The following is a 24,289-nucleotide window of genomic DNA, read 5'->3' as shown; positions in this document are numbered from 1 at the left end:
CCTTTACTGTTCAAAAATTTATCTAGCCTTATCTTAAAAAACATTCAGTGAGGTAGCTTCAACGGCCTAACTGGGCAGGGAATTCCACAGATTCACAATCCTTTGTGTGAAGAATTTCCTCCTGACCTCAGTCCTACATCTGCTTCCCTTCGTTTTGAGGTGGTACCCTCTAGTCCTAGTTTCACCTGCTAGTGGAAACATCTTCCCTGCGTCCACCTTATCTATTCCCTTCATAATCGTATATGTTTCTATAAGATCTCCCCTCATTCTCCTGAATTCCAATAAGTATAATCCCAGTCTATTCAGTCGCTCCTCATAATTCAACCCTCTCAACTCTGGAGTCAACCGAATGAATCTCCTCTGCACCCCTTCCGGTGCTAGTATATCTCTTCTCAAGTAAGGAGACCAAAACTGCACACAGTACCCCAGGTATGGCCTCACCAGGACCCTATACAGCTGCAGCATAGCTCCCTGTTTCTAAACTCCATCCCTCTCGCAATGGCAGACAAAATTCTATTTGCTTTTTTAATCACCTGCTGCACCTGCAATCCACCTTCAGTGATTCATGCACAATGACACCCAAGTCCGTCTGCACAACAGTGTGCTGCAATTTTTTATTATTTAAAACATAGCCCATTTTGCTGTTATTCCTACCAAAATGGATGACCTAATACTTATCAACATTGTACTCCATCTGCCAGACCTTTCCCCACTCACTTAGACTATCTATATCCCTCTGCAGATTTTCAGTGTCTTCTGCACACTTTGCTCTGCCACTCATCTTAGTGTCATCTGCAAATTTTGACACACCACACTTAGTCCGCAACTCCAAATCATCTATGTAAATTGTAAACAATTGCAGTCCCAGCACTGATCCCTGAGGCACACCACTAGCCACTGACTGCCAACCTGAAAAACACCCATTTACCCCTACTGTTTGCTTTCTACTGGTCCACCAATCCTCTATTAATGCCAATACATCACTTGTAGTACCGTGCAACTTTATCTTATGTAGCAACCTTTGATGTGGCACCTTGTCAAATGCCTTCTGGAAATCCAGATACACCATATCCATAGGTTCCCCACTGTCCACCATGCAAGTAATGTCCTCAAAGAATTCCACCAAATTAGTTAAACATGACCTACCCTTTATAAACCCATCCTGGGTGTTCCCATTGGGACAATCTATATCCAGATGTCTTGCTATTTCTTCCTTAATGATAGATTCAAGCATTTTCCCCACTCCCGAAGTTAAGCTAACTGGCCTACGGTTACCTGCTTTTTGTCTACTTCCTTGTTTTAACAGTGGCATCACATTGGCTGTTTTCCAATCTGTGGGAACCACCACAAAGTCCAGTGAATTTTGGTAAATAATTACTAGTACATTTGCTATTTGCCCCATCATCTCTTTTAGTACCCTGGGATGCATTTCATCAGGGCCAGGAGACTTGTCTACCTTTAGCATCATTGACTTCCCCAGCACTGCCTCCTTAGTGATAATGATAGTTTCTAGGTCCTCACCTGCTATAACCTTCTTGCCATTGTTATTTGCGTCTTCCACTGTGAAGAGCGACACAAAATAACTGTTTAGTGTCTCGGCTATTTCCTCATTCCCAGTTATTAACTTGGCCTTCTCATCCTCTAAAGGACTAATGTTTACCTTCGCCACTCTTTTACGATTTACATATTTATAGAAACGTTTGCTGCCTGTTTTTATATTCTGAACTAGTTTACTCTCACAATCTGTCTTAATTTTCTTTATGATTTTTTCTTTGTGGCTTTCTGTTGGCCTTTAAAGATTTCCCAGTCTACTAGTTTCCCACCACTCTTTGCCTTTTTGTATGTGCTTTTTCTCCAGTCTGATACTTTCCTTTGTTCCCTTAGATATCCATGGCTGGCTCTCTCTTTTCCTACAGTTCTTCCTTATCATTGGAATATATTTCTGCTGAACACTGTAAAAAATTGTTTTGAAAGTCTTCCACTGTTCCTCAATTGACCCACCATAAAGTTTTTGCTCCCATTCTACCTCAGCTAACTCCTCCCGCATCCCTTTATAGTGTCTTTCATTTAAGCACAGGACATAGGTACTGGACGTAGCCTTCTCACATTCCATCTGTATTTTAAATTCAATCAGACTTGATCGCTCCTTCTAAGAGGATCCCTAACTGTGAGACAGTTAATTATTCCCGTCTCATTACACAGGACTAGATCTAGGATAGCTTGCACCCTCGTAGGTTCCATTACATATTGTTGAAGGCAGTTATTGCGAATGCATTCTATGAACTCCTCCTCAAGGCTGGCATGACCGACCTGGTTTGACCGATCGATATGTAGATTAAAATCTCCAATGTTAATTGCTTTACCATTTTTACATACATTAGCTATGTCTATGTTTATTGCCCGCCCCACTGCGATGTCATTATTTGGTGGCCTATAGACCACACCTAACAGTGACTTCTTCTCCCTGCTATTCCTAATTTCCACCCAACAGATTCAACATTTTGTTCAGTAGAACCTATATCATCTCTCACTACCGCCCTGATACCATCCTTCAAAATCAGAACACCACTTCCCTTACCTTCCTGTCTGTCCTTCTGAATAGTTTGATACCCCTGGATATTTAACTTACAGTCATGATCATCCTGTAACCATGTCTCTGTAATAGCCACTAAATCATACCCATTTGCCATGATTTGCACCGTCAACTCATCCACCTTGTTTCGAATGGTCCGAGCTTTCAGATAAAGTGCCCTTATGCCAGTTTTTGCACTTTCTTTTTGGGCCCTATTGAGATAATGAGGGAGGTTGAAAGAAAAGTGGCATAAAATGGCAAAATGATGATAAGGACTCACTTTGGTTTTTATGAGAATTGTGAAATAGGAAAGGGGAAGGACAAAAAACAGTATTGTTGCTAATACATTTGGCTGGGGGACTAATTGTACTAGCCTGTCTATGTGACTAAGGAACAAGTTTGTGCATATAAGGATGACCCTCTTTAGAGTGAAGAGAGAGCATCACTGTACAATTGACAATTTGAGTTCTTTTTACGCTTGAAACAAATGCACAGCATCAACAGGCAGTTATATTGCAGTAACATTTATTTCAGTAAGCGCTTACACATGTGGAGGATCACTCTACAAAGTCCATCTGTATGCAGCGTATTGCAGAGTGATGATCTCTCTTCACTCTAAAGGGGGTCATTCTTATATGCACAAACTTGTTCCTTATAGTCACGTAGACAGGCTAGTACAATTAGTCAGTTCTCCAGTCACATGTCTTAGCAACAATACTCTTTTTCGTCCTTTCCCTTTTCTATTTCCCTATTCTCAGAAAAACCAAAGGGAGTCCTTGTAATCATTTTGCCATACTATGTCACCGTCCTCTCAACGCCCCTCATTATCTCACTATTACCTCCATTACTGATAGCTCTTGAGATCTCCTTCCCTTTAACTTTTTTCCTAATTTTCAATGAAGTCGAAGCTTCCTCATCACCTGCTGACTTGCTGCTTTGCCTTACATTAATTGTTGCTCTCCGTCTACACTCACTTCTCCCTGTTTTTTTAAATTTTGTTCCTAGCTTTTCATATCCCGAAACAAATGTTTTTTCCCAGTCCTGCCTATGTTGTTGAGACCTACGGACCAAAGGCAGCATGGTGGCTCAGTGGTTAGCACTGCAGCCTCACAGCGCCAGGGACCCAGGTTCGGTTCCAGCCTCGGGCGACTGTCTGTGCGGAGTTTGCACATTCTCCCTGTGTCTGCGTGGGTTTCCCCCGGGTGCCCTGGTTTCCTGCCACAGTCCAAAGATGTGCAGGCTAGGTGGATTGGCCATGCTAAATCGCCCGTAGTGTTCAGGGGTGTGTCAGTTATAGGCGGAATGAGTCTGGGTGGGATGCTTCAAGGGGCGGTGTGGACTTGTTGGGCTGAAGGGCCTGTTTCCACACTGTGGGGAATCTAATCTAATCTAAAACTGGATCCTCCCCCTCCCTCTCGAGTATCCTTTCAAGCCGGTCAGAGATGTCTCATACCCTGACACGCACCATCTAGGATTGTCTCTCCTGCTCATAAAGGATACTGTCTATTCTCCTGATGATGGAATCTCCTACAACTACAATCTGTTCTTTAGCTCCCCCCTCTTGATTGGCCTCCTGGATCATGGTGCCACGGTCAGTTGACTCATCCTTCCTGCAGCCCTGTTCCTCATCCACGGAGGTAGCAAATGCCTCATACCTGTGGAACAATGTCAAGGGCTATGGCTCCTGTGTTCCTGTCTGCAGGGTCCGTCTACCTGCCTGCCTCACTCGCAGTCACACACTGCTGTCCCTGCCCACCAATCGAATTACCGTTAGTTAATCTATCAGGTGTGACTGCCTCCTGGAATACAGCATCCAGTTATTTCTCCCCCTCCCGGATGTACTGCAGTGTTTGGAATTTGGATTCCAGCTCATTAATTTTGAGCTGGAGCTCCTCAAGCAGCCAACGCTTGCTGCTGATGTGGTCACTGCCGTTCTCAATGGGATCAGCTAGCTCCCACATCATACAGCTGCAACACATCACCTGGCCTGCCAGCTTTACTTAGTTAATTATTTAAAATTAATTAGTTTTTTATTTAGTTTTGCAGTATTCTCTGCACCAGAGGATTTGGTGTCTAGGTGACCACCCAGAAAGATAACCCAGAAAGAGATGAGGAAGAAAATACAAATAGCTTACCTGCTCACCACACTTAATCGTTATCATTAGGTTAGAGAAGGTGGAAGGATGGGAGACACTACGCGTGTAGTGTCTTGGGTATTAGTTAACTCCCAAATTTATTAAGTGGAAGCTGACCTTCCCAGGCGTCCCTCGCACTTTCTCCCAGATTCCCACCGCTGAAACAACTGAAAGTTATATCTGCCTGTTTCCTATGTCTGCCTGCACATCATTGGCCATAAAGCCAAAGTCAGGCTGATATTTATACGGTCCTTGTCATATACAAATCTCCATCAGTTTCATGTTTTTGATCTTGTGTGCGATTTGATAACTTTTGCACTCTGCCAGGGAGGTCAACATAGCTCAGCACAATTTGCAGATATGAAGGCACCAGCTTAACTGGTCATAATTAACCCAATTTCTTACTTCAGATGAGGTGTTCAATCAAGCTGTTTTGTCTTGAAAGGTGTTTTGAATGTTGTTACAGATGCGCTTTCCTTGATGAGTGAATTCCATCATACTCCTGACTTGTGCCTTGTTGATTGCTGTCATGCTTTAGGGACTCAAGAGGTGAATCACTCAGATTCGTGGCATCTGACCTACAGTATATATCTAGTCCAGTTTTGTTTCTGGTCAATCGATGCTACATGTGGGATTGAACAATAGTAATGTATGTCATAGAATGATCATTAGATTCTCTTGATAGGATTGGCAATGACAAACATTTTTTTGGTGTGATTTTTTACTTGCCACTTATCATTATAAACCTGGATGTCACCTATGCTTTGCCGCATATGGACAAGATGGCTTCTATCTGTGAGGAGTCACAGATTGCGTGGAATTTTGTGCATTTAGCAAACATCCCTACTTTTGACTTTCGGTTTAAGAGGTGGCCTGATAGAGACATACAATATGATCAGAGGGTTAGATAGGGTGGACAGTTAGAGCCTTTTTCCTCAGATGGAGAAGGCTAGCATGTGGGGACATAGTTTTAAATTGAGGGGTGATAGATATGGGACAGATGTCAGGGGTAGGTTCTTTACTCAGAGAGTAGTAAGGGCGTAGAATACCTGCCTGCAATAGTCGTAGACTTGCCAAGTTTAAGGGCATTTAAATGGTCATTGGATAAACATATGGATAATAATGGAATAGTGTAGGTTAGATGGCCTTCAGTTTGGTTTCACAGGTTGGCGCAACATCGAGGGCCCGAATGTTCTATGTTCTATAAGTAATAAATTGACAATAATATTGTCCATATATTCGAACAAATAGTCAGAAAATTTCATGTCGTGTAGACCTGCATTGTAAATATCTCAAACTGCACACTTCTCATGGCGTTGCAACCAAATAGGAATTTTTGAGCTCATTTCAAGAAAACCAGCACCATATTTTTCTTCAATATCGATCTGTTTCAATACTTTCTTCACTTAGCTAGCATTTAAAACTCCATTTATTTCGAGAATCAAAGTTAAACTGGAAGCGAAACTAGAACTAGCCCTTCACTCAAGCCATTTCTTTTCCTTACTGTATTTCCGATGCCGCATTCTATCCATGAGCAAAGGGCATGATGTATAGCTGCTTGACATGTTTCAATATTCTTCTAAAATCAAGCCACAATATTCTGTGTTAAATAATGTATTTAGCAATTGTTGCCTTCCTCCAAGTCTTAACTTATAATGCTACTGTATAATGGCTCAAAAGTTCAAATACTATGTACTAATTGATTTCCAGCTATGTTTAGAAAGTTTAGGGTAAACTCCCTTAGCCATTGTTGACGGTAGTAAGTTTTACTTATGAATACGTTTGAGCCATCTGTTTAATTCCTTTATTAGCTGTGGTAGTTCTTGGGGTCTGTCTCTTCTACCTGTCCCATTGTGATATCCTTGCATCAAAGATCAATGATTAGCAACTCTTAAGGGATCTACTTGAAGAGAAAAGTCAAAAAATGCCATGGAGTTTGCTTTGTGACCTTTACTGTTTATTCTGCTAACTTGTAGTTCAACAGTAAATGATATTATACACAGTTTACTGCAAAGATTGGATAAGAAATGAAATTGATATGTACAGCAGCAAACAGGCTCCTGCAGTTTCAAATGAAGAAATGCATTTATTGTTTTGTAGTGCCAGTTTCCATTTTGCCAGTTTTAAATCTTAAACTGTTCATCTGCAAACATATCTATCACTTTACAAATGATTTGGCTGTGGAAGAAGCTCATCACGTACTTATTTCCTCTGAAATTTAAACTATTCTTTTCTGAACAAGTGAACAGATTTTTAAAGAAAGTTGAAAGCATTAATTTCTGCTGAAATTGGTAGTATAGCAACATTTTTATATAAAAAAAGAAAATACTGAATCTTGCAAATCTGAAATAAACATGAAAAATGCTGAAGAAACTCAGCACATCTGGCAGCAACATTTTTTTCATTATCTGTATTAAATGAAATCTGTAACTTAGTTCTTCCAGGTACTGTTTGTAGAACCATACAGAAGATGCCATTCAGCCTATGGAGTCTATACTGCCAAAAATACACTACAACTTGCATTAGTTCTTCTTTTCCACATGAGGCTCCTAGCCTTGAGTATTACGACACTTCAACTGTTCAATTGTTTATCCAAGTACTTGTAAAAATTGAGGTTACCTATCTGAACTACCCTCCCAAGCAGTGCATTCCAGACCCCACCAACTTCTGGTGAAAGATTCTTTCCTCAAGTTCCATTTAAAACTGCTGCCTTTCACTTTAAAAGTGTGCCCTTTTCTTGACCTTTCAACTAAATTCCAAACGTTGGCTGTAGAATAAATGCAAATTATCATAAATGACTGGGTTTATTATGTCAATTAACTAAATAATCAGTTGTTAATGCAGTTAGTGATAAAATATGAGGCTACACTCAAATGCTTTAAGATCAGGATCCTGGCAGAAAAGTTAAATAGAGTGGTAACATGGATTTTCAAATAGTTAAAGGGGTGGGGGGGAAGGGCTCAGGAAAGGTTATTTAAGCTTTTGGACCATGTAAAAGGACAGAGATTATGGAAAAAGCCAGGAATCTTATTTCAGGCACAGCAGATAAAGGGATAGTCATTGGTGTTGTACTTAAATACACACAATGTATGAAACAACATAAATGACATTGTAGCACAGATTGAAATTGATGGGTATGATGATGTAGGCATCACAGATGTGGCTGCTAAGGGGATCAGCACTGGGAATTAAATTTCCAACTTACGCATCCTATCAAAAGAACAGGATGAGCAGAAGGGGCTGAATTGCCTTGTTAGCAAGAAAGGAAATTAAATTGATAGCAAGAAGCAATTATCGGGTTGGAAGGAGTAGAATCTGTAAATAAAGATTTTCACTGTATTTCAGCAGACCTGACAATAAAACCAAAATAAATCAAAATAAAAAAAATAGAGGGAGCTGATAATCAGTGGGGTATGAGTTTTCTGGAATACAATATAATGCAAAGAAGAAACTTAGCAGATCTGACAACATCTCTGGAGAGAAAACTAGAATCAGTATTTCAAGTGCAATATGATTCTTCTTCAGAACTTCTTGCATTTCAAAGAGCTCTAATAGATTCAAAAAGTTACCTCTGTATCTGTGTTTTCGGATTGATTCTGCTTTTACCTGCAATGCATGGGTGACTAGGAGTAGCTCTTCGACTGTTACCTGCACACCATACTCATGCTTAAGCTGAAACTAATGTGAATTAACCTTTTCACTAGCACACATAAGTAGTCAACTTTTAACCCTTTTTGTTTTGTATTTTCTTGGAAGATCAGAAGACAGATAAATGTCCAAAAGGGGTGGCTTTCTGCTGAGAGGACGGAGATAGTGCCCTCATTGTATCTGCCTGTTGCACCTCTCTCCCTGTTTAAAGCTTCCCAAACACTTTATATGTAAGACATTCCATGGATCCCACACAGGCCTGTGCCAACACTGAATTAACATCTACAGCCATTTTTTTGCCTAGTAGTCTTCTTTAAAGAAAAAATCTTGGAATTAAAAGTTTTAAGATATTCATAGAATTAAGAGCATTTGTAATAGTTCTGTTCCACTTTCGTGATATTCATTCAAATATACCTTGCCTGCTGGAACTGTCTGGGAACTTTCTAAAGCAACTACATTTTTTGTACACTCCTGGGATGTGGGCATCGCTTGCTAGCCTGCATTTATTGCCCATCCCTAGTTGCCCTTAAAATAGTGGTGAACTGCCCTCTTGAACTACTCCAGTCCACAAACTGAAGGTTCCACAATGTCGTTGGGGATGAAATTTCAAGATTTTGACATGGCAACAATGAAGGAACTGTGATTTATGTTCGAGTTTAGAGAGAGGCAGTGGCCTTGTGGTATTATCATGGTAAGGTTAATCCAAAGACCTAGGTAATGTTCTAGCAACCAGGGTTCAAACCCCACCATGGAAGATGGTGAACTTTGAGTTCAATAAAAATCTTGAAGTGAGAGTCAAATGATGACCATGAATCCATTATCAATTGTTGGAAAAACCCATCTGTTTCACTAACGTTCTTGAACAATGAAAGCTTCTATTCTTACCAGATCTGGCCACATGTGACTTCAGACCCACAGCAATAGGTAATTATGGCTTGTCAATAAATTCATAGCCTAGCTAGTGATATCCTCGTGAAGTAGGAAAAGCCATGATGGTCAGCAACTCGGAGGGAAATTTGCAGGTGGCAGTGCTCCCATGTATCAGCTGCCCTTATCCTTCTGGATGGAATTTGGAATGTGCTAACTCAGGATATTGTGAATTTCTGCAGTGCATCTTGTATATAATACACACTGCTGCCACAGAGCATCAGTGATGGACTGACTAAATGTGGACATGGTGCCAATGAAGCATCTGCTTTGTTCTGGATGATGTCAAGCTTCTTGAGTGTTCTTGGAACTGGTAACATTCATGCAATTAGGGTTTGGTATTCCACCACACTTTTAGCTTGTGTTTTGTAGATGGTGGCTGGGCTTCAGGTCATCAGGAGGTGAGTTGTCACAATCTTCCCAGCCTCTGACCTGCTCTTGTAGCTACTATATTTGTGTCAAGTCTAATTAAGTTCCTGGTCAATGGTAATCTGAAGGATAGTGAGGGATTCAGTAGAGTAATACCTTGATTGTCAAGGGGTGGTGATTAAATTGCCTCTTATTGCAGATGATCATTGCCTGGCATTTGTGTGACATGAATGTTATTTCTCACTTGTCCAGATATTTTACACATGCTGTTGCATTTGAACGTGGACTGGCTCAGCGTCTGATGAATTGCAAACATTATGCAATCACCAACAAACATTCCCACCTCTGATATTTTGATGGATAGAAAATCATTGATGAAGCAGCTGAAAATGTTTAGGCTTAGCACACTAACCTGAGGACCTCCAGCAGAAATGTCCTGGAACTGAGATGACTGGCCTACAACCCCAAACCATCTTCCTATGTGCCATGAGTCATAGGGCGGCTTACTATGATTTCAACCAGCAGACGTTTTACCCCCCAATACCCACTGATTCCAGTTTTGCTAGAGCTCTTTCATGCCAAACTCAGCCACATGGGGCCTTGATGTCAAAGGCTATTCCTCTGACCTCACCTCTGGACTCTAGCTCTTTTGTTCACACTTGAACCAAAGCGGTAATGATATCAGGAGCTGAGTGGTGGAACTGAATTGGGCATCAATGAGCGATTGCATACTCTTTTTCAAATTAGGAGACCAGTACTGTACACAGTATTCCAGATGTAGCCTTACCATTGCCTTGTACAGCTGCATTAAAACTTCCCTACTTTCATATGTCAATTCCGTCACAACAAACAACAATGCTTCATTGGGCTTTTTAACCATTTGTTACACTTGCATGTTCACCTTCATGCGATCCATGTACCGTTATACCCAGATCTCCCTATACTAGCAACATCAGTGGATGGTATTTTAACACAGCGGATTTTTGATGGCTTCTATATATGTTTACAGACTCTTTCTAACTCCCCTGAGACTTAAGCTCCTACTGAGTTTGGTGTCATCAACAAACTTAACGACCCATATTTTATCTCCTCATCCAAATCATTGACATTGATTAAAAGTAGTTGAGCCAATCCTTGACTCGGTACACAATTTCTAGCTTATCAACGTGAGAAAGCCTTCTTTATCTCTTCTAGCTAGCTTCTGACTTATTTTTATCTTTGCTGATAAGTTACCTCTGCACCATGTTTTCCATCCATTTTGCAGCAATTTTTGATATTGAAACTTGTCAAATGCCTTTTAGGAAGTCAAGTACACCACATCTATCAGATTCCTTCCAACAACATTGAATGTTAATCGCTTCATCAAAAACGCTAATAAATTAGCTTAACACGATTTCCATTTCACAAAGTCAAGTTGGCTCTGTATGATGACATGATAGTTTTTCAAGCATTCTGCTATAACTGTCTTAGTAATGGATTTGAGCACCTTCTGTGTGACAGATTTAGACCAATTAGGCTATGGTTTTCAGCTTCTATTCCATTTCTATCCTGAATAAAAATGTTGCATTTGCTTTTTTTTCTAATTCATACAGAATCCAAGGAGTTTTGGAATAATCTTACCACTTCTTTTAACACCCCCCCCCCCCGCCACGAAGGTTGCAGGCCATCCAGTCTTTTCATTAGGAACTTTTCGGCTTGTAGTTTTCTGCTAGTTTTTCAAGTACCTATTCACTGATGGTAGTGATTATTTGGAAGTCATCTGTCCCTGTCACTTCTTCACTTTCAATTGTATTTGGAAAGTTTTCTAATTCTTCTTCAGAAGATCTAAAGAAGGGTCACTGGACTTGAAACATGAACTATGCTTTCTCTCCACAGATGCTGGCAGACCAGCTGAGTTTCTCCAGAAATCTCTATTTTTCCTTTCAAATCTTCAGCATTTTGTTTTGTTTTATGTTGTGTCAGACTTTGTCCAGTTTGGAGATGTGCTGTTATAAGGTCTTGTTCTGAAAACACTTCCATGGAGTCATAGAATCCCCACACTGTGTAAGCAGCTCATTCAGCTCATTGGGCCCACACCAACCCTCCGAAGAGCATCCGACCTTGACCCACCCCCCTACCCTAGCCCTATAAACCTACATTTCCCATGGCTAATCCACTAGTCCTCAATCCCTGGATATTATGGACAATTTAGCTCATTTGAACTAGTTTTTTTCAGGTTACAATTGCTGAACTGATTCTAAATATCTATATGTAGATTAGAGTCATCTATAATTATTACAGTACATTTTTTAGATGTCCCATTTATTTCTTGTACGCTCTGTTCTATAGAGTAACTACTTTTAGAAGGGGCAATAGTTACTTCTCCAAGTGACGTCTTAGTTTTGCGAGTTCTATCTCTATTCAAAATGAAGCAATATCTTGATATTTCAAGTTAAGGTCATCTCTCAGGACTGAAGTAATTCTATCTTTAATTATCAGAGCTACCCTGTCACTTTTTCTTAAGTTCCTTTCATTCTAATATGTCAAATATTCAACAACATTTAGATGCCAGCCTTTATCACCTTTTAAACATGAAATGTCTATTAGATCATACATATTATAGCAAGCATTGCAGAAATTTATGGGTAGATTTTTGTATAGATTTTGGCTATCATTGTGAAATTTTTCAATGTTCTTTCTGTCTCCTCAATATATAATCACTGTCATAATGCAAGACTGAATTTCTGACATCAGGAGATTGTAAGAACTGCAGATGCTGGAGTCAGAGACAACGTAGTGTGGAGCCGGAGCAGCACAGCAGGCCAGGCAGCATCAGAGGAGTGGGGAAGTTGACATTTCGGGTCAGGTCCGTCTTCAGAAATTTCTGAAGGCTTCCGACCTGAAATGTCAACTTTACTGCTGTATTGATGCTGCCTGGCCTGCTGTGTTCCTCCAGTTCCACACTGTGTTATTTCTGAGATAATGGGAACTGCAGATGCTGGTGAATCCGAGATAACAAAGTGTAGAGCTGGATGAACGCAGCAGGCCAATCAGCATGTTAGGAGCACAAAAGCTGATGTTTTGGGCCTAGACCCTTTGTGACATTAATTTTGCAGCACAACTGAAAAATAGCAAACAAACTAATGATTACGAGGAACTGCAGCATCTAATTTGTAAAACAATTTTAAGAGCATTAACATTTGTAACATTTGGTCTGTGACAGTCAAAATAAGAAAATTTTATTGTATTTGCCAATTTTTTGGGTCAAGACTTTTCAGCAGACAAGTAGGAATTTGTTATCAGTTTGAATAGCAGATGAATAATTTGTGTTGCTACAATAACAGTAATTATTTAATTATGTATGTCAGGATTTAGGAGTAATAAAAGCTGGAGTAGTACTGTTATAAAATTTTATCTCCAAAGTCCACCCTCAGAACAAAATATCAACAGCTCCTGGAGGAGTCACTGTTGCAAGAAATATGCTCATTTAGGAAAAAGGAAAATAATGCAATTCATTCTTTTCAGCATTTTAAACATACTCAATGTATTTGGAACATAGCAGCCACAAACATGCCCTAGAGTTACCAGCAATTCAAAATGACAAGGATATGGCTAGATGAGGTTAATCAACAGTGCAGTATTTTCTGAATTGAATAATTGGTCATAATTATCAAAATAGAAACGAATGCTACTTCCGTCTTTTAGAAGGGTATTGTTCTTCATAATAACCTTTTCAGCATATAACCACAAAACAAGGTGTAATATTTTGACATATGATTCGTATGAATTACCCAGCCTTCACTCTCATGATTTTGGTCAGTTTTCAAATCCTGTATTAGATTATAGCTTGTAACTCATCTCACTAAAATAAATAAATTTGGTTGCAACATTAACAAAGTAATATACTGTAATCTAGTTTCTTAGCACTGAAGTAGCTATTTATGTAATAGAGAATTATCTGATAAATGTACTCTCATTTGTTGGTCAAAAGCTCTGTCATGTACTTTGGGGATGGAATATTAGTCGAGGCTTTTTAAGAATACTATACACATTCATTGCTTTGAAAATGAAGCAGCTCACCATCTGATTGCATTAGTTATTCCCAATTCTCTTTTTTTTATTATTTATTCTATTTTTCTCATCAACCTGCTCAGAAAAGTTATTTCACACTTTTGGAGCAAGTGGTTCTTGAACCCAGGTCTCCTGTCTCTAAGTTGGAGCAGTACCATTATGCCACAAGAGGGCATTTATTTTTCACTTTCCCCTATTTTTCCTAATCAACCTGTTCAGAGATGTTGTTACACCCCTCTGGAGCAATTAGCCTTGAACCCAAGCCTCCTGAACCAGAAGTAGGGACACTACCACTGCACTACAAGATTCCCTAATTTTCATTTTAGTTCAAATCAAATGAATTAAAATCATGTGAATTCTATAATGGAGCAGGCAAACGGCTTCATCAGGAGGGACCCTCTTGTGGTGTAGCGGTAGTGTCCCTACCCTGGCCTGAGAGACACAGGTTCAAGGCCTACCTGCTCCAGAGGTGTGTAATAACATCTCTGAACAGGTTGATTAGGAAAATAAGTCAGCTTCATCAATATACCAATCAACCAACAAGGGTTAAAATTATCTCTTTTAGATGCAAGGGAAAAAATTGCATACAATGAAAGAATAACACACACGGCCATCTAATTGATGTAGGTAGCAGCTCACAGTGTTGCCTGTCCCAGAATATCACCACCAACAACATATTTCTAACGTACCTTTAATGTTATTAGATCCCCTAACAAAGCATGAAATTTATTCGCAATAAGGGAATAGTATGACCAAAAGTTCAGTCACTGAGCTAAGGTTTAAGAAGTGTCTTAAAGGTGGAAGGCTTAGAGGTGTGGAAATGTTTCAGAGGGAATTCTCGGGCTTGGGGTTAAGCACTTGAAAGCCGTGGCCATCAACCATGATTTGGGGGGTGATTCAAGGTAAGCTGACTTTCCACAAAACTCCCATCACCTTGAGATTCTAGTAGCCCCCATTTAGTTTAATGGATTCTTGTGGAACAGTGGATTATGTCATGCCTCTGGGCTGGGAGGCCCACATTAAGTCCCACTTGCTCTGGAGTTGTGTCATAACATGTCTGAACAATTTGATTTAAAGAAAAGAATCTGTGCCAGAGCTTCCACGAATGAATTCCTCACCCTAAGCCTTGTTAGCAGACTGCGCAGTAAACCTTACAACACCAAAGGAGAATATACAATAATTTTTTTAAAAATATTAGAATTTAGAATTGAGGAGCCTCAGCAATTTATAAATCAAGCCCAGCTATCTCTATGGGTAAGCCTCTCGGACATAACTATACAATTCAGGGAATGTTATACTTTAATGTTTCAAATTTAATATCTTCCTTCTTAAAAGCTGTTAGCAGCAACATAGGCAGATTCTTTTATAAAAAGGCAAAGTAATCCAACAGGGGCTGAATTATTCTGAGTGTGTACTGTGTTAATTTCAGCTAATTCAGACTCTTAGCGTAAGTGTGAGGCTAGGTGGATTGGTCATGCTAAATTACCCGTAGTATTCAGGGATTCTCAGATTAGGCAGGTTATAGGAGAATGGGTCTGGGTGGGATGCTCTGAAGGTCGGTGTTGACTTGTTGGGCCAAAGGGCCTGTTTCCACCCTGTAGGGATTCTATGATAATTGACCCACCTCTATTTTCAGGCATGTGAATAAACCACATCAACCTATTAAACAGCTTTAATCTGATACTACAAATTGATTTCCTTAACAGAATCAATATATTTTTGTACACTTCAGGCAAACAGGCCAGTTCTGCATTCCAAAGCATAAAGTGTTAGTAGAAAAACATTTGTGTTTAAACTCCTCCTTCCATGTCTTTTTACCCACTTCAACACCCTGTCCTGACATGGCTTGCTTGCAATCTCACTTTACTCTCTTCTAAATCATATCATCACCTATCTACCCCCTTTCTCTTTCTATTTCTTACCTTCTCTTTTTCTCTTTCTCTTTCTCTTTATTCCTATTTCCTTCCCTTTTCTTTCTTCCTCTCTCTCTTCCTCACTCGCTCTTTTCTTCAGTCTCTCTCCTTTTCCCCTTGCCTCTCTCTGGACTCAAAACATTAATTGTGCTTTCTTACAACAGATGCTGTCAGACCTGCTGAGTTTCTCCAGCAATTTTTGTGTTGTATTTAAAAACACGACTTTTTATGTGACCTGCCTTTGAAATCCCTTATAAGCCCAACAAAACAATTCAGAGCTTCTGGACTAGTAATCCAGCAGCCCAATGGCAGTTGTCAGAACTTAAATCCTATTAATAATTTTGGAATTGAAAGCTAGTCCCAGTAATGATGCACAAAACTATCATCAATTGTTGTAACAACCCATCTGGTTCATGAATATCCTTTCGGGAAAGATGTCTATGAGTCCTTACCTGGTTTGACCTATTTATCATTACTCAGCTACAGCAGTGCGGGTTTGTGCAATCTTTAAGTCCGGGTATAATTTTGGTGCCTGTGCACTGTAACCCCTCAATATGTCTTCACTGTAATAAGAACAGTGCTGGCAGCTGAAAAAGATATAATATTTCAAATTCAACACCACACAATGTGAAGCGTCACACTGGACTTGACATGTTAAGTCTGCTTTATTTGTACAGGTGCTGCCATCCTGCTGAGATTCTCCAGCACTTTCTACTTTTATTTCAAATCTTCAGTATCTGTAGTACTTTGCTTATATCTTTTCCAATGTCATTATCTAGAATTGAATTAAATATTTCAGTTTGGTTTGATTTAGTGAAGTATAATTTCCTCAATTTTGTATTCCTGCCCCCTTTAATTAAAAGCCAATGTTTTGTTTGGCTTTAGGATCACTTTTTGTCACCATGCATTGACTTTTAGCTATCTCTGTACATGGACAACCAAATCCTTTTGCTGCTTTTTTCCAAATAATGTGTAGAATAATTATTCATGATGTAGATCTTCTTTATCTAACACTGAACAATAAATGTACAACTAGGCTTACTATGGTTTCTGATAAGACACTATTTGTTTGCAATATGCATCTTGCAGCCTGAACTACTTGTCTGATTTAAACATTAACACTTCAGAGAATACCTCTAACTCCACAGTAGAAAGAAAAAGGGTGTGCAGATAATATCACTGGACCAGTAATCTAAAGACCTATGTTAACTCTATGGAGTCAGGTTTGAATCCCATCTTAGCAGCTGGCAGAAGCTAAACTCTCTTCTCGGTAATGATGACCATGAAACTATCAGTAAACTGTGATTAAAAACCTATCTAGCTCACAAAGGTACCTCAGGGAAGGAAAGCTGCCATCCTTAACCAGTCTGGTCTACATGTGACTCCGCACCCATAGCAATGTGGGTGACTCGTATCCATCCTCTGAAATGGACTTCACAACCCATGCATGATTAAAAATGGGCAACAAATACTCGCCTTGCCAGTGATGCCCATGTCCCAAGAGTAAATTTAAAGAATGATACAGGAAGATAAACAGATAACAAAGTGTGGAGCTGGAGGAACACAGCAGGCCAGGCAGCATCAGAGAAATAGGAAAGCTGATGCTTTGCGTCAGGACGCTTCTTCAGAAAATCGTTCAGAAATTCTTCAAAAAGTCAGGAAGATTCACGATCTAGTTTCAGATATTAGGTTTAGATTTCATCCTCAAGGCAGGTAGCAAGAGACTGGAATTGTTTTGGCTCAGTCTGCCCATTTCAGGGGAAAGTGCATTCAATGTTGAGATTTTCATTGTTTTTTTGTTGCGGTGCAAGGTGGATAGGTGTTAACTGCAACCAAGTCAGCCAGTCCCGAAAAATGATGTACCACCAGGGCTGCCCTGTGCATGAGCTGTTTCAATGGCCCACGTTGCTGTTGTGGGACTGCATTTCTGTTAGAATAAAAACAGTAAGGTCGTTGAGTCCTCACCCCTTACACCTCCTCATACTGCCCATGCCCAATCTATACCCTCCCATGGCAATCATGCCCTCCCATACCAAGTTATGTCCCCCTCAAATGGCCTTCCATGTCCACTGTGGTTTATTTAAAGTACAATAGCATCATATTATGCATCACACATAGTAACTCCTTTTGTGCCTATTTATAATGTGTGTTTCTAATTTGACCTACATTTAACATTCAGTATCTAATTGCTGACTAATCATGGTAGAGCCTGAGCCACTTAAAGGAGAATTGTTTCCCTGTAGATTACCATCTGTTTGTTAATCCTGTGACTTCTTGCCAAATAGGAGCCTGACAGATAATAATTACTTTCAATTTTCTATAGCTTCTGACGCTTAAAATTTTGACTACTGAAAAACGGTGAATGACATAAGACTTTCAGGTGAATAGGTTGAATCTCTTGTTAATCTTTCAATACTTAATAGAACATAGAACATTACAGCACAGTACAGGCCCTTCGGCCCTCGATGTTGTGCCGACCTGTCATACCAATCTCAAGCCCATCTAACCTACACTATTCCATGTACGTCCATATGCTTGTCCAATGACGACTCAAATGTACCTAAAGTTGGCGAATCTACTACCGTTGCAGGAAAAGCATTCCATTCCCTTACTACTCTCTGAGTAAAGAAACTACCTCTGACATCTCTCCTATATCTTTCACCCCTCAATTTAAAGCTATGTCCCCTCGTGCTCGCCGTCACCATCCTAGGAAAAAGGCTCTCCCTATCCACCCTATCTAACCCTCTGATTATTTTATATGTTGCAATTAAGTTGGTGGAGAATGATTAATTGGTCAGCTAACCAGTATCAGTTGGGGAGTACAAGTGATAGACATAAAAACATGGACATTTTTTGTTATGAATGAAGCTGTACTACTTTATTACACATTATCATCACTTCGGAAATTAAGGTAATTGTCCTCTCTGCTGCCCTGCTCCATTCTCTATTCTTACTTTCAAGATGTAGGTATCCACTGAACTGCGACTAGCATTTATTTGGCCACTCTGCTAGTTTTTTGAGAATACACCTTCAGAGTTTCATATCATCACAATTTGGCATATCCATAATTTGGTTTGTTTAATGAAATTTAAGATTGATCTTTGAATTCAAAATCATTTATGTATATTGGAATAAGATGTGGTCCCAAAACAGACACGTGAAATATGGAACATTGTATCTTTTGATGACTTTCTTTTTCGTGGCATTTTAATATAAAATGCATGATATTGCAACATAAAGAATTTTATCACATGGTTTTCCTTGATTATAGGTGAATGCATTAAAAAGGTCTATGTCAGATACTGGGATAATGGGAACTGCGGATGCTGGAGAATCCAAGATAACAAAGTGTGAAGCTGGATGAACACAGCAGGCCAAGCAGCATCTCAGGAGCACAAAAGCTGACGTTTCAGGCCGAGACCCTTCATCGGAGAGGGTTCTGGAATAAATAGGGAGAGGAGGGGGAGGCAGACCGAAGATGGAGAGAAAAGAAGATAGGTGGAGAGGAGAGTATAGGTGGGGAGGTAGGGAGGGGATAGGTCAGTTCAGGGAAGACGGACAGGTCAAGGAGGTGGGATGAGGTTAATAGGTAGGAAATGGAGGTGCGGCTTGAGGTGGGAGGAAGGGATAGTTGAGAGGAAGAACAGGTTAGGGAGGTGAGGACAGGCTGGGCTGGTTTTGGGATGCAGCGGGGGGAGGGGACGAGCATCCCAAAGCCAGCCCAGCTCGTCCCCTCCCCCCACTGCATCCCAAAACCAGCCCAGCCTGTCCTCACCTCCCTAACCTGTTCTTCCTCTCAACTATCCCTTCCCCCCACCTCAAGCCGCACCTCCATTTCCTACCTACTAACCTCATCCCACCTCCTTGACCTGTCCGTCTTCCCTGGACTGACCTATCCCCTCCCTACCTCCTCACCTATACTCTCCTCTCCACCTATCTTCTTTTCTCTCCATCTTCGGTCTGCCTCCCCCTCTCTCCCTATTTATCCCAGAACCCTCTCCCCATCCCCCTCTCTGATGAAGGGTCTAGGCCCGAAACGTCAGCTTTTGTGCGCCTGAGATGCTGCTTGGCCTGCTGTGTTCATCCAGCTTCACATTCTGTTATCTATGTCAGATACTGTTCATGTTTGTAGGGGACCCTTATATTGACTAGAACTGGAGAAGTGCAGGAATACTCAGAACATTTAGTTACTATTAGTACAGTATTTCTACTTCCTGCAGAATTCTATTACATTTTTCTGAGTTTGTGGGAGTATATAGGATCCCATTTGACCTTTTAGTTACATTCCCGAAAATGAAGTTAATTGAATCAGATTTTCCCAATCCAAAGAAAAGTAATTTTAGACTGAAAATACTATCTTTGTTTCTTTTTCGACAGATGCTACCAGTCCAGCTGAGTTTCTCAGCACTTGCTGGTTTATTTCAGATTTTATATTATGACAAATATAAAAATTTTAATTGGGTTATGTAAGATTGTTCTCTTCAGAAAAAAAGTGTAAAATATTATAGCCTGCAAGCCAAAATGCCTCGCAATTCAAAATGCCTATATTCATAAATGAAATGCTTTAAAGTAAAACAAATTTTAAAATATAAAAGAATATGCTGAATTTTTCTTTCTACTTAACATTGACACTTTGCCACTTTGGCTCACTGCCTCGCCAACTCATCATCTCTACCACCTAGTGTGTGGTGATATGTGCAAGTTATTGCCTCTCCACTCCCCAATCCCCCTGCTTACCACCAGTTGTGATTACTGGCCACCCCACTCCCCCAAAGAAAAGCACCCACTTGCCGAACCTAACTCTTGCCACTTCTGGTCAGTTTCCATCTGAACACTCATGATAAATGACCACACACAAGATAAACAGCAAGAGACGGAAAAGCCAATTTTGAGATGCTTGTGTAAGCTACAGCTTTAGAGATGAGGCAAATGATGATGGGTGAGAAGAAAAATTGGCAATAACCAAGAGGGTCAGTGGGAGAGAGGATTTGCTGTGATGAGGTGGATCGATGAAGGGAGGGCCGGCAGCAACCAGAGGATCAGGGTAAGAGACAGTGAGGGAGTGATTGAGATTATCAGTAAGAGCGAGGGTTGACAGTGAGAGGATTGACAAAAAGTAAGAGATTGACAGCAAGATGGAACACCAGCAAATTTAAGATTGCAGTTTAGGATAGGAGCCCTGTTAATGACTTTAAAGCAGAACAATCTTAAATAGGGTCGACTGCAGTATTATACTGTTTCTGGGTCATGCTCAAATGCCGTAGAAGTGCAGTACTAGCCAGTATTAGAGCTTTCATTTGTACTTGGCAACCCCTAGAACATGCAGGAATAACTCCCCGCTCAGATCTCTGACAGTCAGGCAGAAATTTAAACATGTGGTCATTTGGAAGCCCTGACATGGTGTGCATCCTTGAACAGCTTTTACAGCAAGTAAATGGTGAACACCTACAAGACAGATTTCCCATGGGAGGAGAGAAAGCAATCCTCAGATTAAAAATGTTTTCACTTATGATAATGTTCTATTTAAAGGTTGGACAGGCATTAGTGCTATTCGCAGTATTGTTGCCAGAAAGAAAATAGGAAGGCTTGAATTAAGATAATTGGCTTTCTGACAAATCTGATGGAAATCCTTGATAATGCTGAGTAAAGGTGTTATATCTAATCACTAAAGTGATAATCTTGTCATTGAGAAAAAAACTGTGTAAGGCAAATAAAGTATGAGTTTGTGACTGAAAGTTTCCTGCTTTGATCTTTATATAATTAATAGGCACTGAAGCAGCAACAAAAGCGGAGGATTGGTGTTTCGATGATGATGAACAAGGCCATACCTTGTGTCGTATTGACGCCACTAAAAGTGCCAGAGGAGCACTCAGAGTCACCAGCAGGTAAGTGGAAGTTCTGAACAAACCTATTACCACCAGTTGTTTTTATAATGAAATAACTCATCAAATAAGATTGAAATGACAATCTGGAAGCATCCATCATCAGTGGTTCCAAAGTCAAGATGCCAGCCATTTGATCTGCCCGGCAGCATATCAAAGTTTCCACCAGAGGCTCCGTTAACATAGGTACCACTGTCATTTCACCACTTGATGTTGAACAAAATAGTCTCCATGCCTTGTGTGAAGCCTTGACACAAGTTAGAGCTGCAGTCTTCCATGCTCTGTCAACGTGTACATGTTCATCTTTGGACTTGTTGATTTTGGGGGTTTGTGATCACAATTACCTAATACAGGCAATCAATAATTGTAAGCAATTTGCAAATAGTTTTGAGTTTAAAATGAAGCAGTTAATATATGACATTATTTAATTAGACAAAGAGTGGATTCAGCTGGGGATGGTTCACTGTTACTAGAGAACACACAGGCTGTTAGCATGGAATGCTTTTGCCTCTTTAAAGTTGTGAAGACAGCATCCTGTTCTCTGGCTGAAGACATTAGTCAGAAATCCTCACATCCCAGTCAAGCTGAACTTCAATAAATCTGTGGCTTCACATGACAGCAGACCATCAGCCTGTTTTGGGTTAATCACTACAAGTTAGATTTAATTTGGCAACTTAATAAGAAATCTCACAATCAAGTACTGAGATAGTGATTTAAACTTTCTTGCGTGAAGCAAGTTAAGCCTCACAACCCAACTTTGCTAACAGCGGAACTTCGCCACAATCCCACCAACAGTGGCCTTTCTCTGGAAGTATCCAGGATTTGATCCTTATGCAAAGTTGTTCTCTGGTGTTCTGCTAAAGAGGAATTCTGATATTCAATTCTTATACAAATTTTCGTCCTTTGAGTCAATGAGGTGATATATTGATGATTTCTTAAAATAGTTTCATCCAAATTATTGATTATTCTTTTGGAGTCCCTGAGACAGCAGCTAGCTTCCTAACCAGAAGTAACTTCTTTGTACCTTATTACATTTGGCCTTAACTGTCTGTTCAAAGCTTTCCTGCGATTAACTGTTTAAATTCTTCTGGTGAGGTCTCCTTGCCCTTTGTGGCAATAAAACATTCAGCAGGTGTCAAAGGAATTTTGTTTGTGTGATCATGACTCCCCTTTCCAAGACATAGCTAATTGCTTTCAGTCTCTGTGTAACAGTCTGTCATTGTTCCTTAGTAGCTTATTCCAGACAGAGTCGCTGCTGCTTCTTTTTGTTTATCTTTTGTTGATTCCTTCAATGGATGATCAGTTATTAAAGTTCTGAAGTCTGTAATCTCACAGCCCCTCCTCTTTGTTTATTATTTTTAATATGATGAACAAACACTAGTAATTAGCCATTTTCCACTGTATTGTTTCATATTCATGCTGAGTTGCTATATCATGCGCTATTTAAGAATGCACCATTTCATTACATGGTACAGATATATGCAAATCAATAAGTAAATTACACAATAATGATGTGTATATAAATCACAAGAGTAATAAAAATGCACAAAGAAATAAACATGCAAAAAAAAGTAATAAACATGCATAATAACGACAAAGGATGAGAGGTGACTTGACAGAGGTGTACAGATTGATCAGAGGTATAGATAGTGTGGACAGCCAGATACATTTTCCTAGGGTGGAGGTAGCTATTACAAGGGGGCATAGTTTTAAAATGAGTGGTAGGGGTGCGGAATGCATTGCTGGAGACGGTAGTGGAGTTGGCCTCACTGGGGCAGGTATATGGATGGTAGTATAAGGTAGGGGTGGAGGGTTTAGGGTAAAAGTTCGGCACAACATTGTGGGCCGAGTGGCCTGTACCTTGCTGTATTGTTCTATATTCTATAATGCTTCACCCGTTGCAGCTTTAAGATTATCATGTCTTAACAGAACCACAGCAAGCTGTGAAATAATATGAATCCACCCAACCGTGTGTATGTTACTTCCCCAGATCCAAATATCACCCTACCAAGAACCTTCCTTACCGCTTTTAATATCTGTCTTGAATCTGTGACTATTCTGCTGAAGCTTAATATGTAACCTGTCTGCCCTTCTCAAAATCCCTTTTATTTCATACAAATGTTCCCTTCCTAGGGCAATATGGACCTTGTATTTTTGCCAAAAAGACATAACTATTTCTCTAGCTGAATCAGTCACATCAAAAGTCACAGATTTTCTCTTCCTGATGTTAACAAATTCCACTGTTCCTTTGTGCCATGGGCATTTGAGGATAAATGCAAAATGTTGAATCAGTGATGGGACAAGACAGGTTATGATAATGATATTCTTTTAAAGACAGTATTCTCCTTTGCCTGCATATCCAGCTCTGACTATGTTGTCTTGAATGGTACTTGAAAATTCAAGAATATAATTAACTGTTTCATTACTGCTGGACTCAAAACCCCATGTGGCTTGCCCAGTTGTGTAAAAAGGAGAGGGACAAACAATAGTTTTTTCAGTCTGTTGGCATCCCTTAAGTCCTGTCCCTACAAGTCTTCCCTCCCTTTTCTTCTGTGTACGATAGAACCTCCTTAACTCTCATTCAGATGGTGTTTTGGATCACGCTAATTTTTTGTACACTAGTAATATTTAATGGTTTTTCATCTTTAGTTATAACAGAATATGCCTAATATAAGACCAATTGCCTCCCATACATGAATCATTAATTTGTCAATCTCGTTAGCTCACAGATAGAAATTTTACTTAAAGTTCCTGTTTCATCAGCTAATTTCCTTAATTTAGTGTCATCAACCC

General features: G+C 39.9%; 1 protein-coding gene across 1 annotated transcript in view; it reads left to right on the top strand.

Moving 5' to 3' along the window:
• Positions 1–24,289, top strand: part of LOC125451594 (putative Polycomb group protein ASXL3) — a 287,101-nt gene that overhangs the window by 111,060 nt on the left and 151,752 nt on the right. The window contains exon 6 of the mRNA XM_059646068.1: positions 21,382–21,499. Coding sequence (XP_059502051.1) covers positions 21,382–21,499 — 118 coding nt within the window. The remainder of the gene's footprint in view (positions 1–21,381; positions 21,500–24,289) is intronic.

Source organism: Stegostoma tigrinum, chromosome 5 (assembly GCF_030684315.1).
Source record: "Stegostoma tigrinum isolate sSteTig4 chromosome 5, sSteTig4.hap1, whole genome shotgun sequence".
Taxonomy (NCBI): domain Eukaryota; kingdom Metazoa; phylum Chordata; class Chondrichthyes; order Orectolobiformes; family Stegostomatidae; genus Stegostoma; species Stegostoma tigrinum.
Note: the sequence above shows the minus strand (reverse complement) of the source record. Positions and strands in the feature narration are given on the sequence as shown.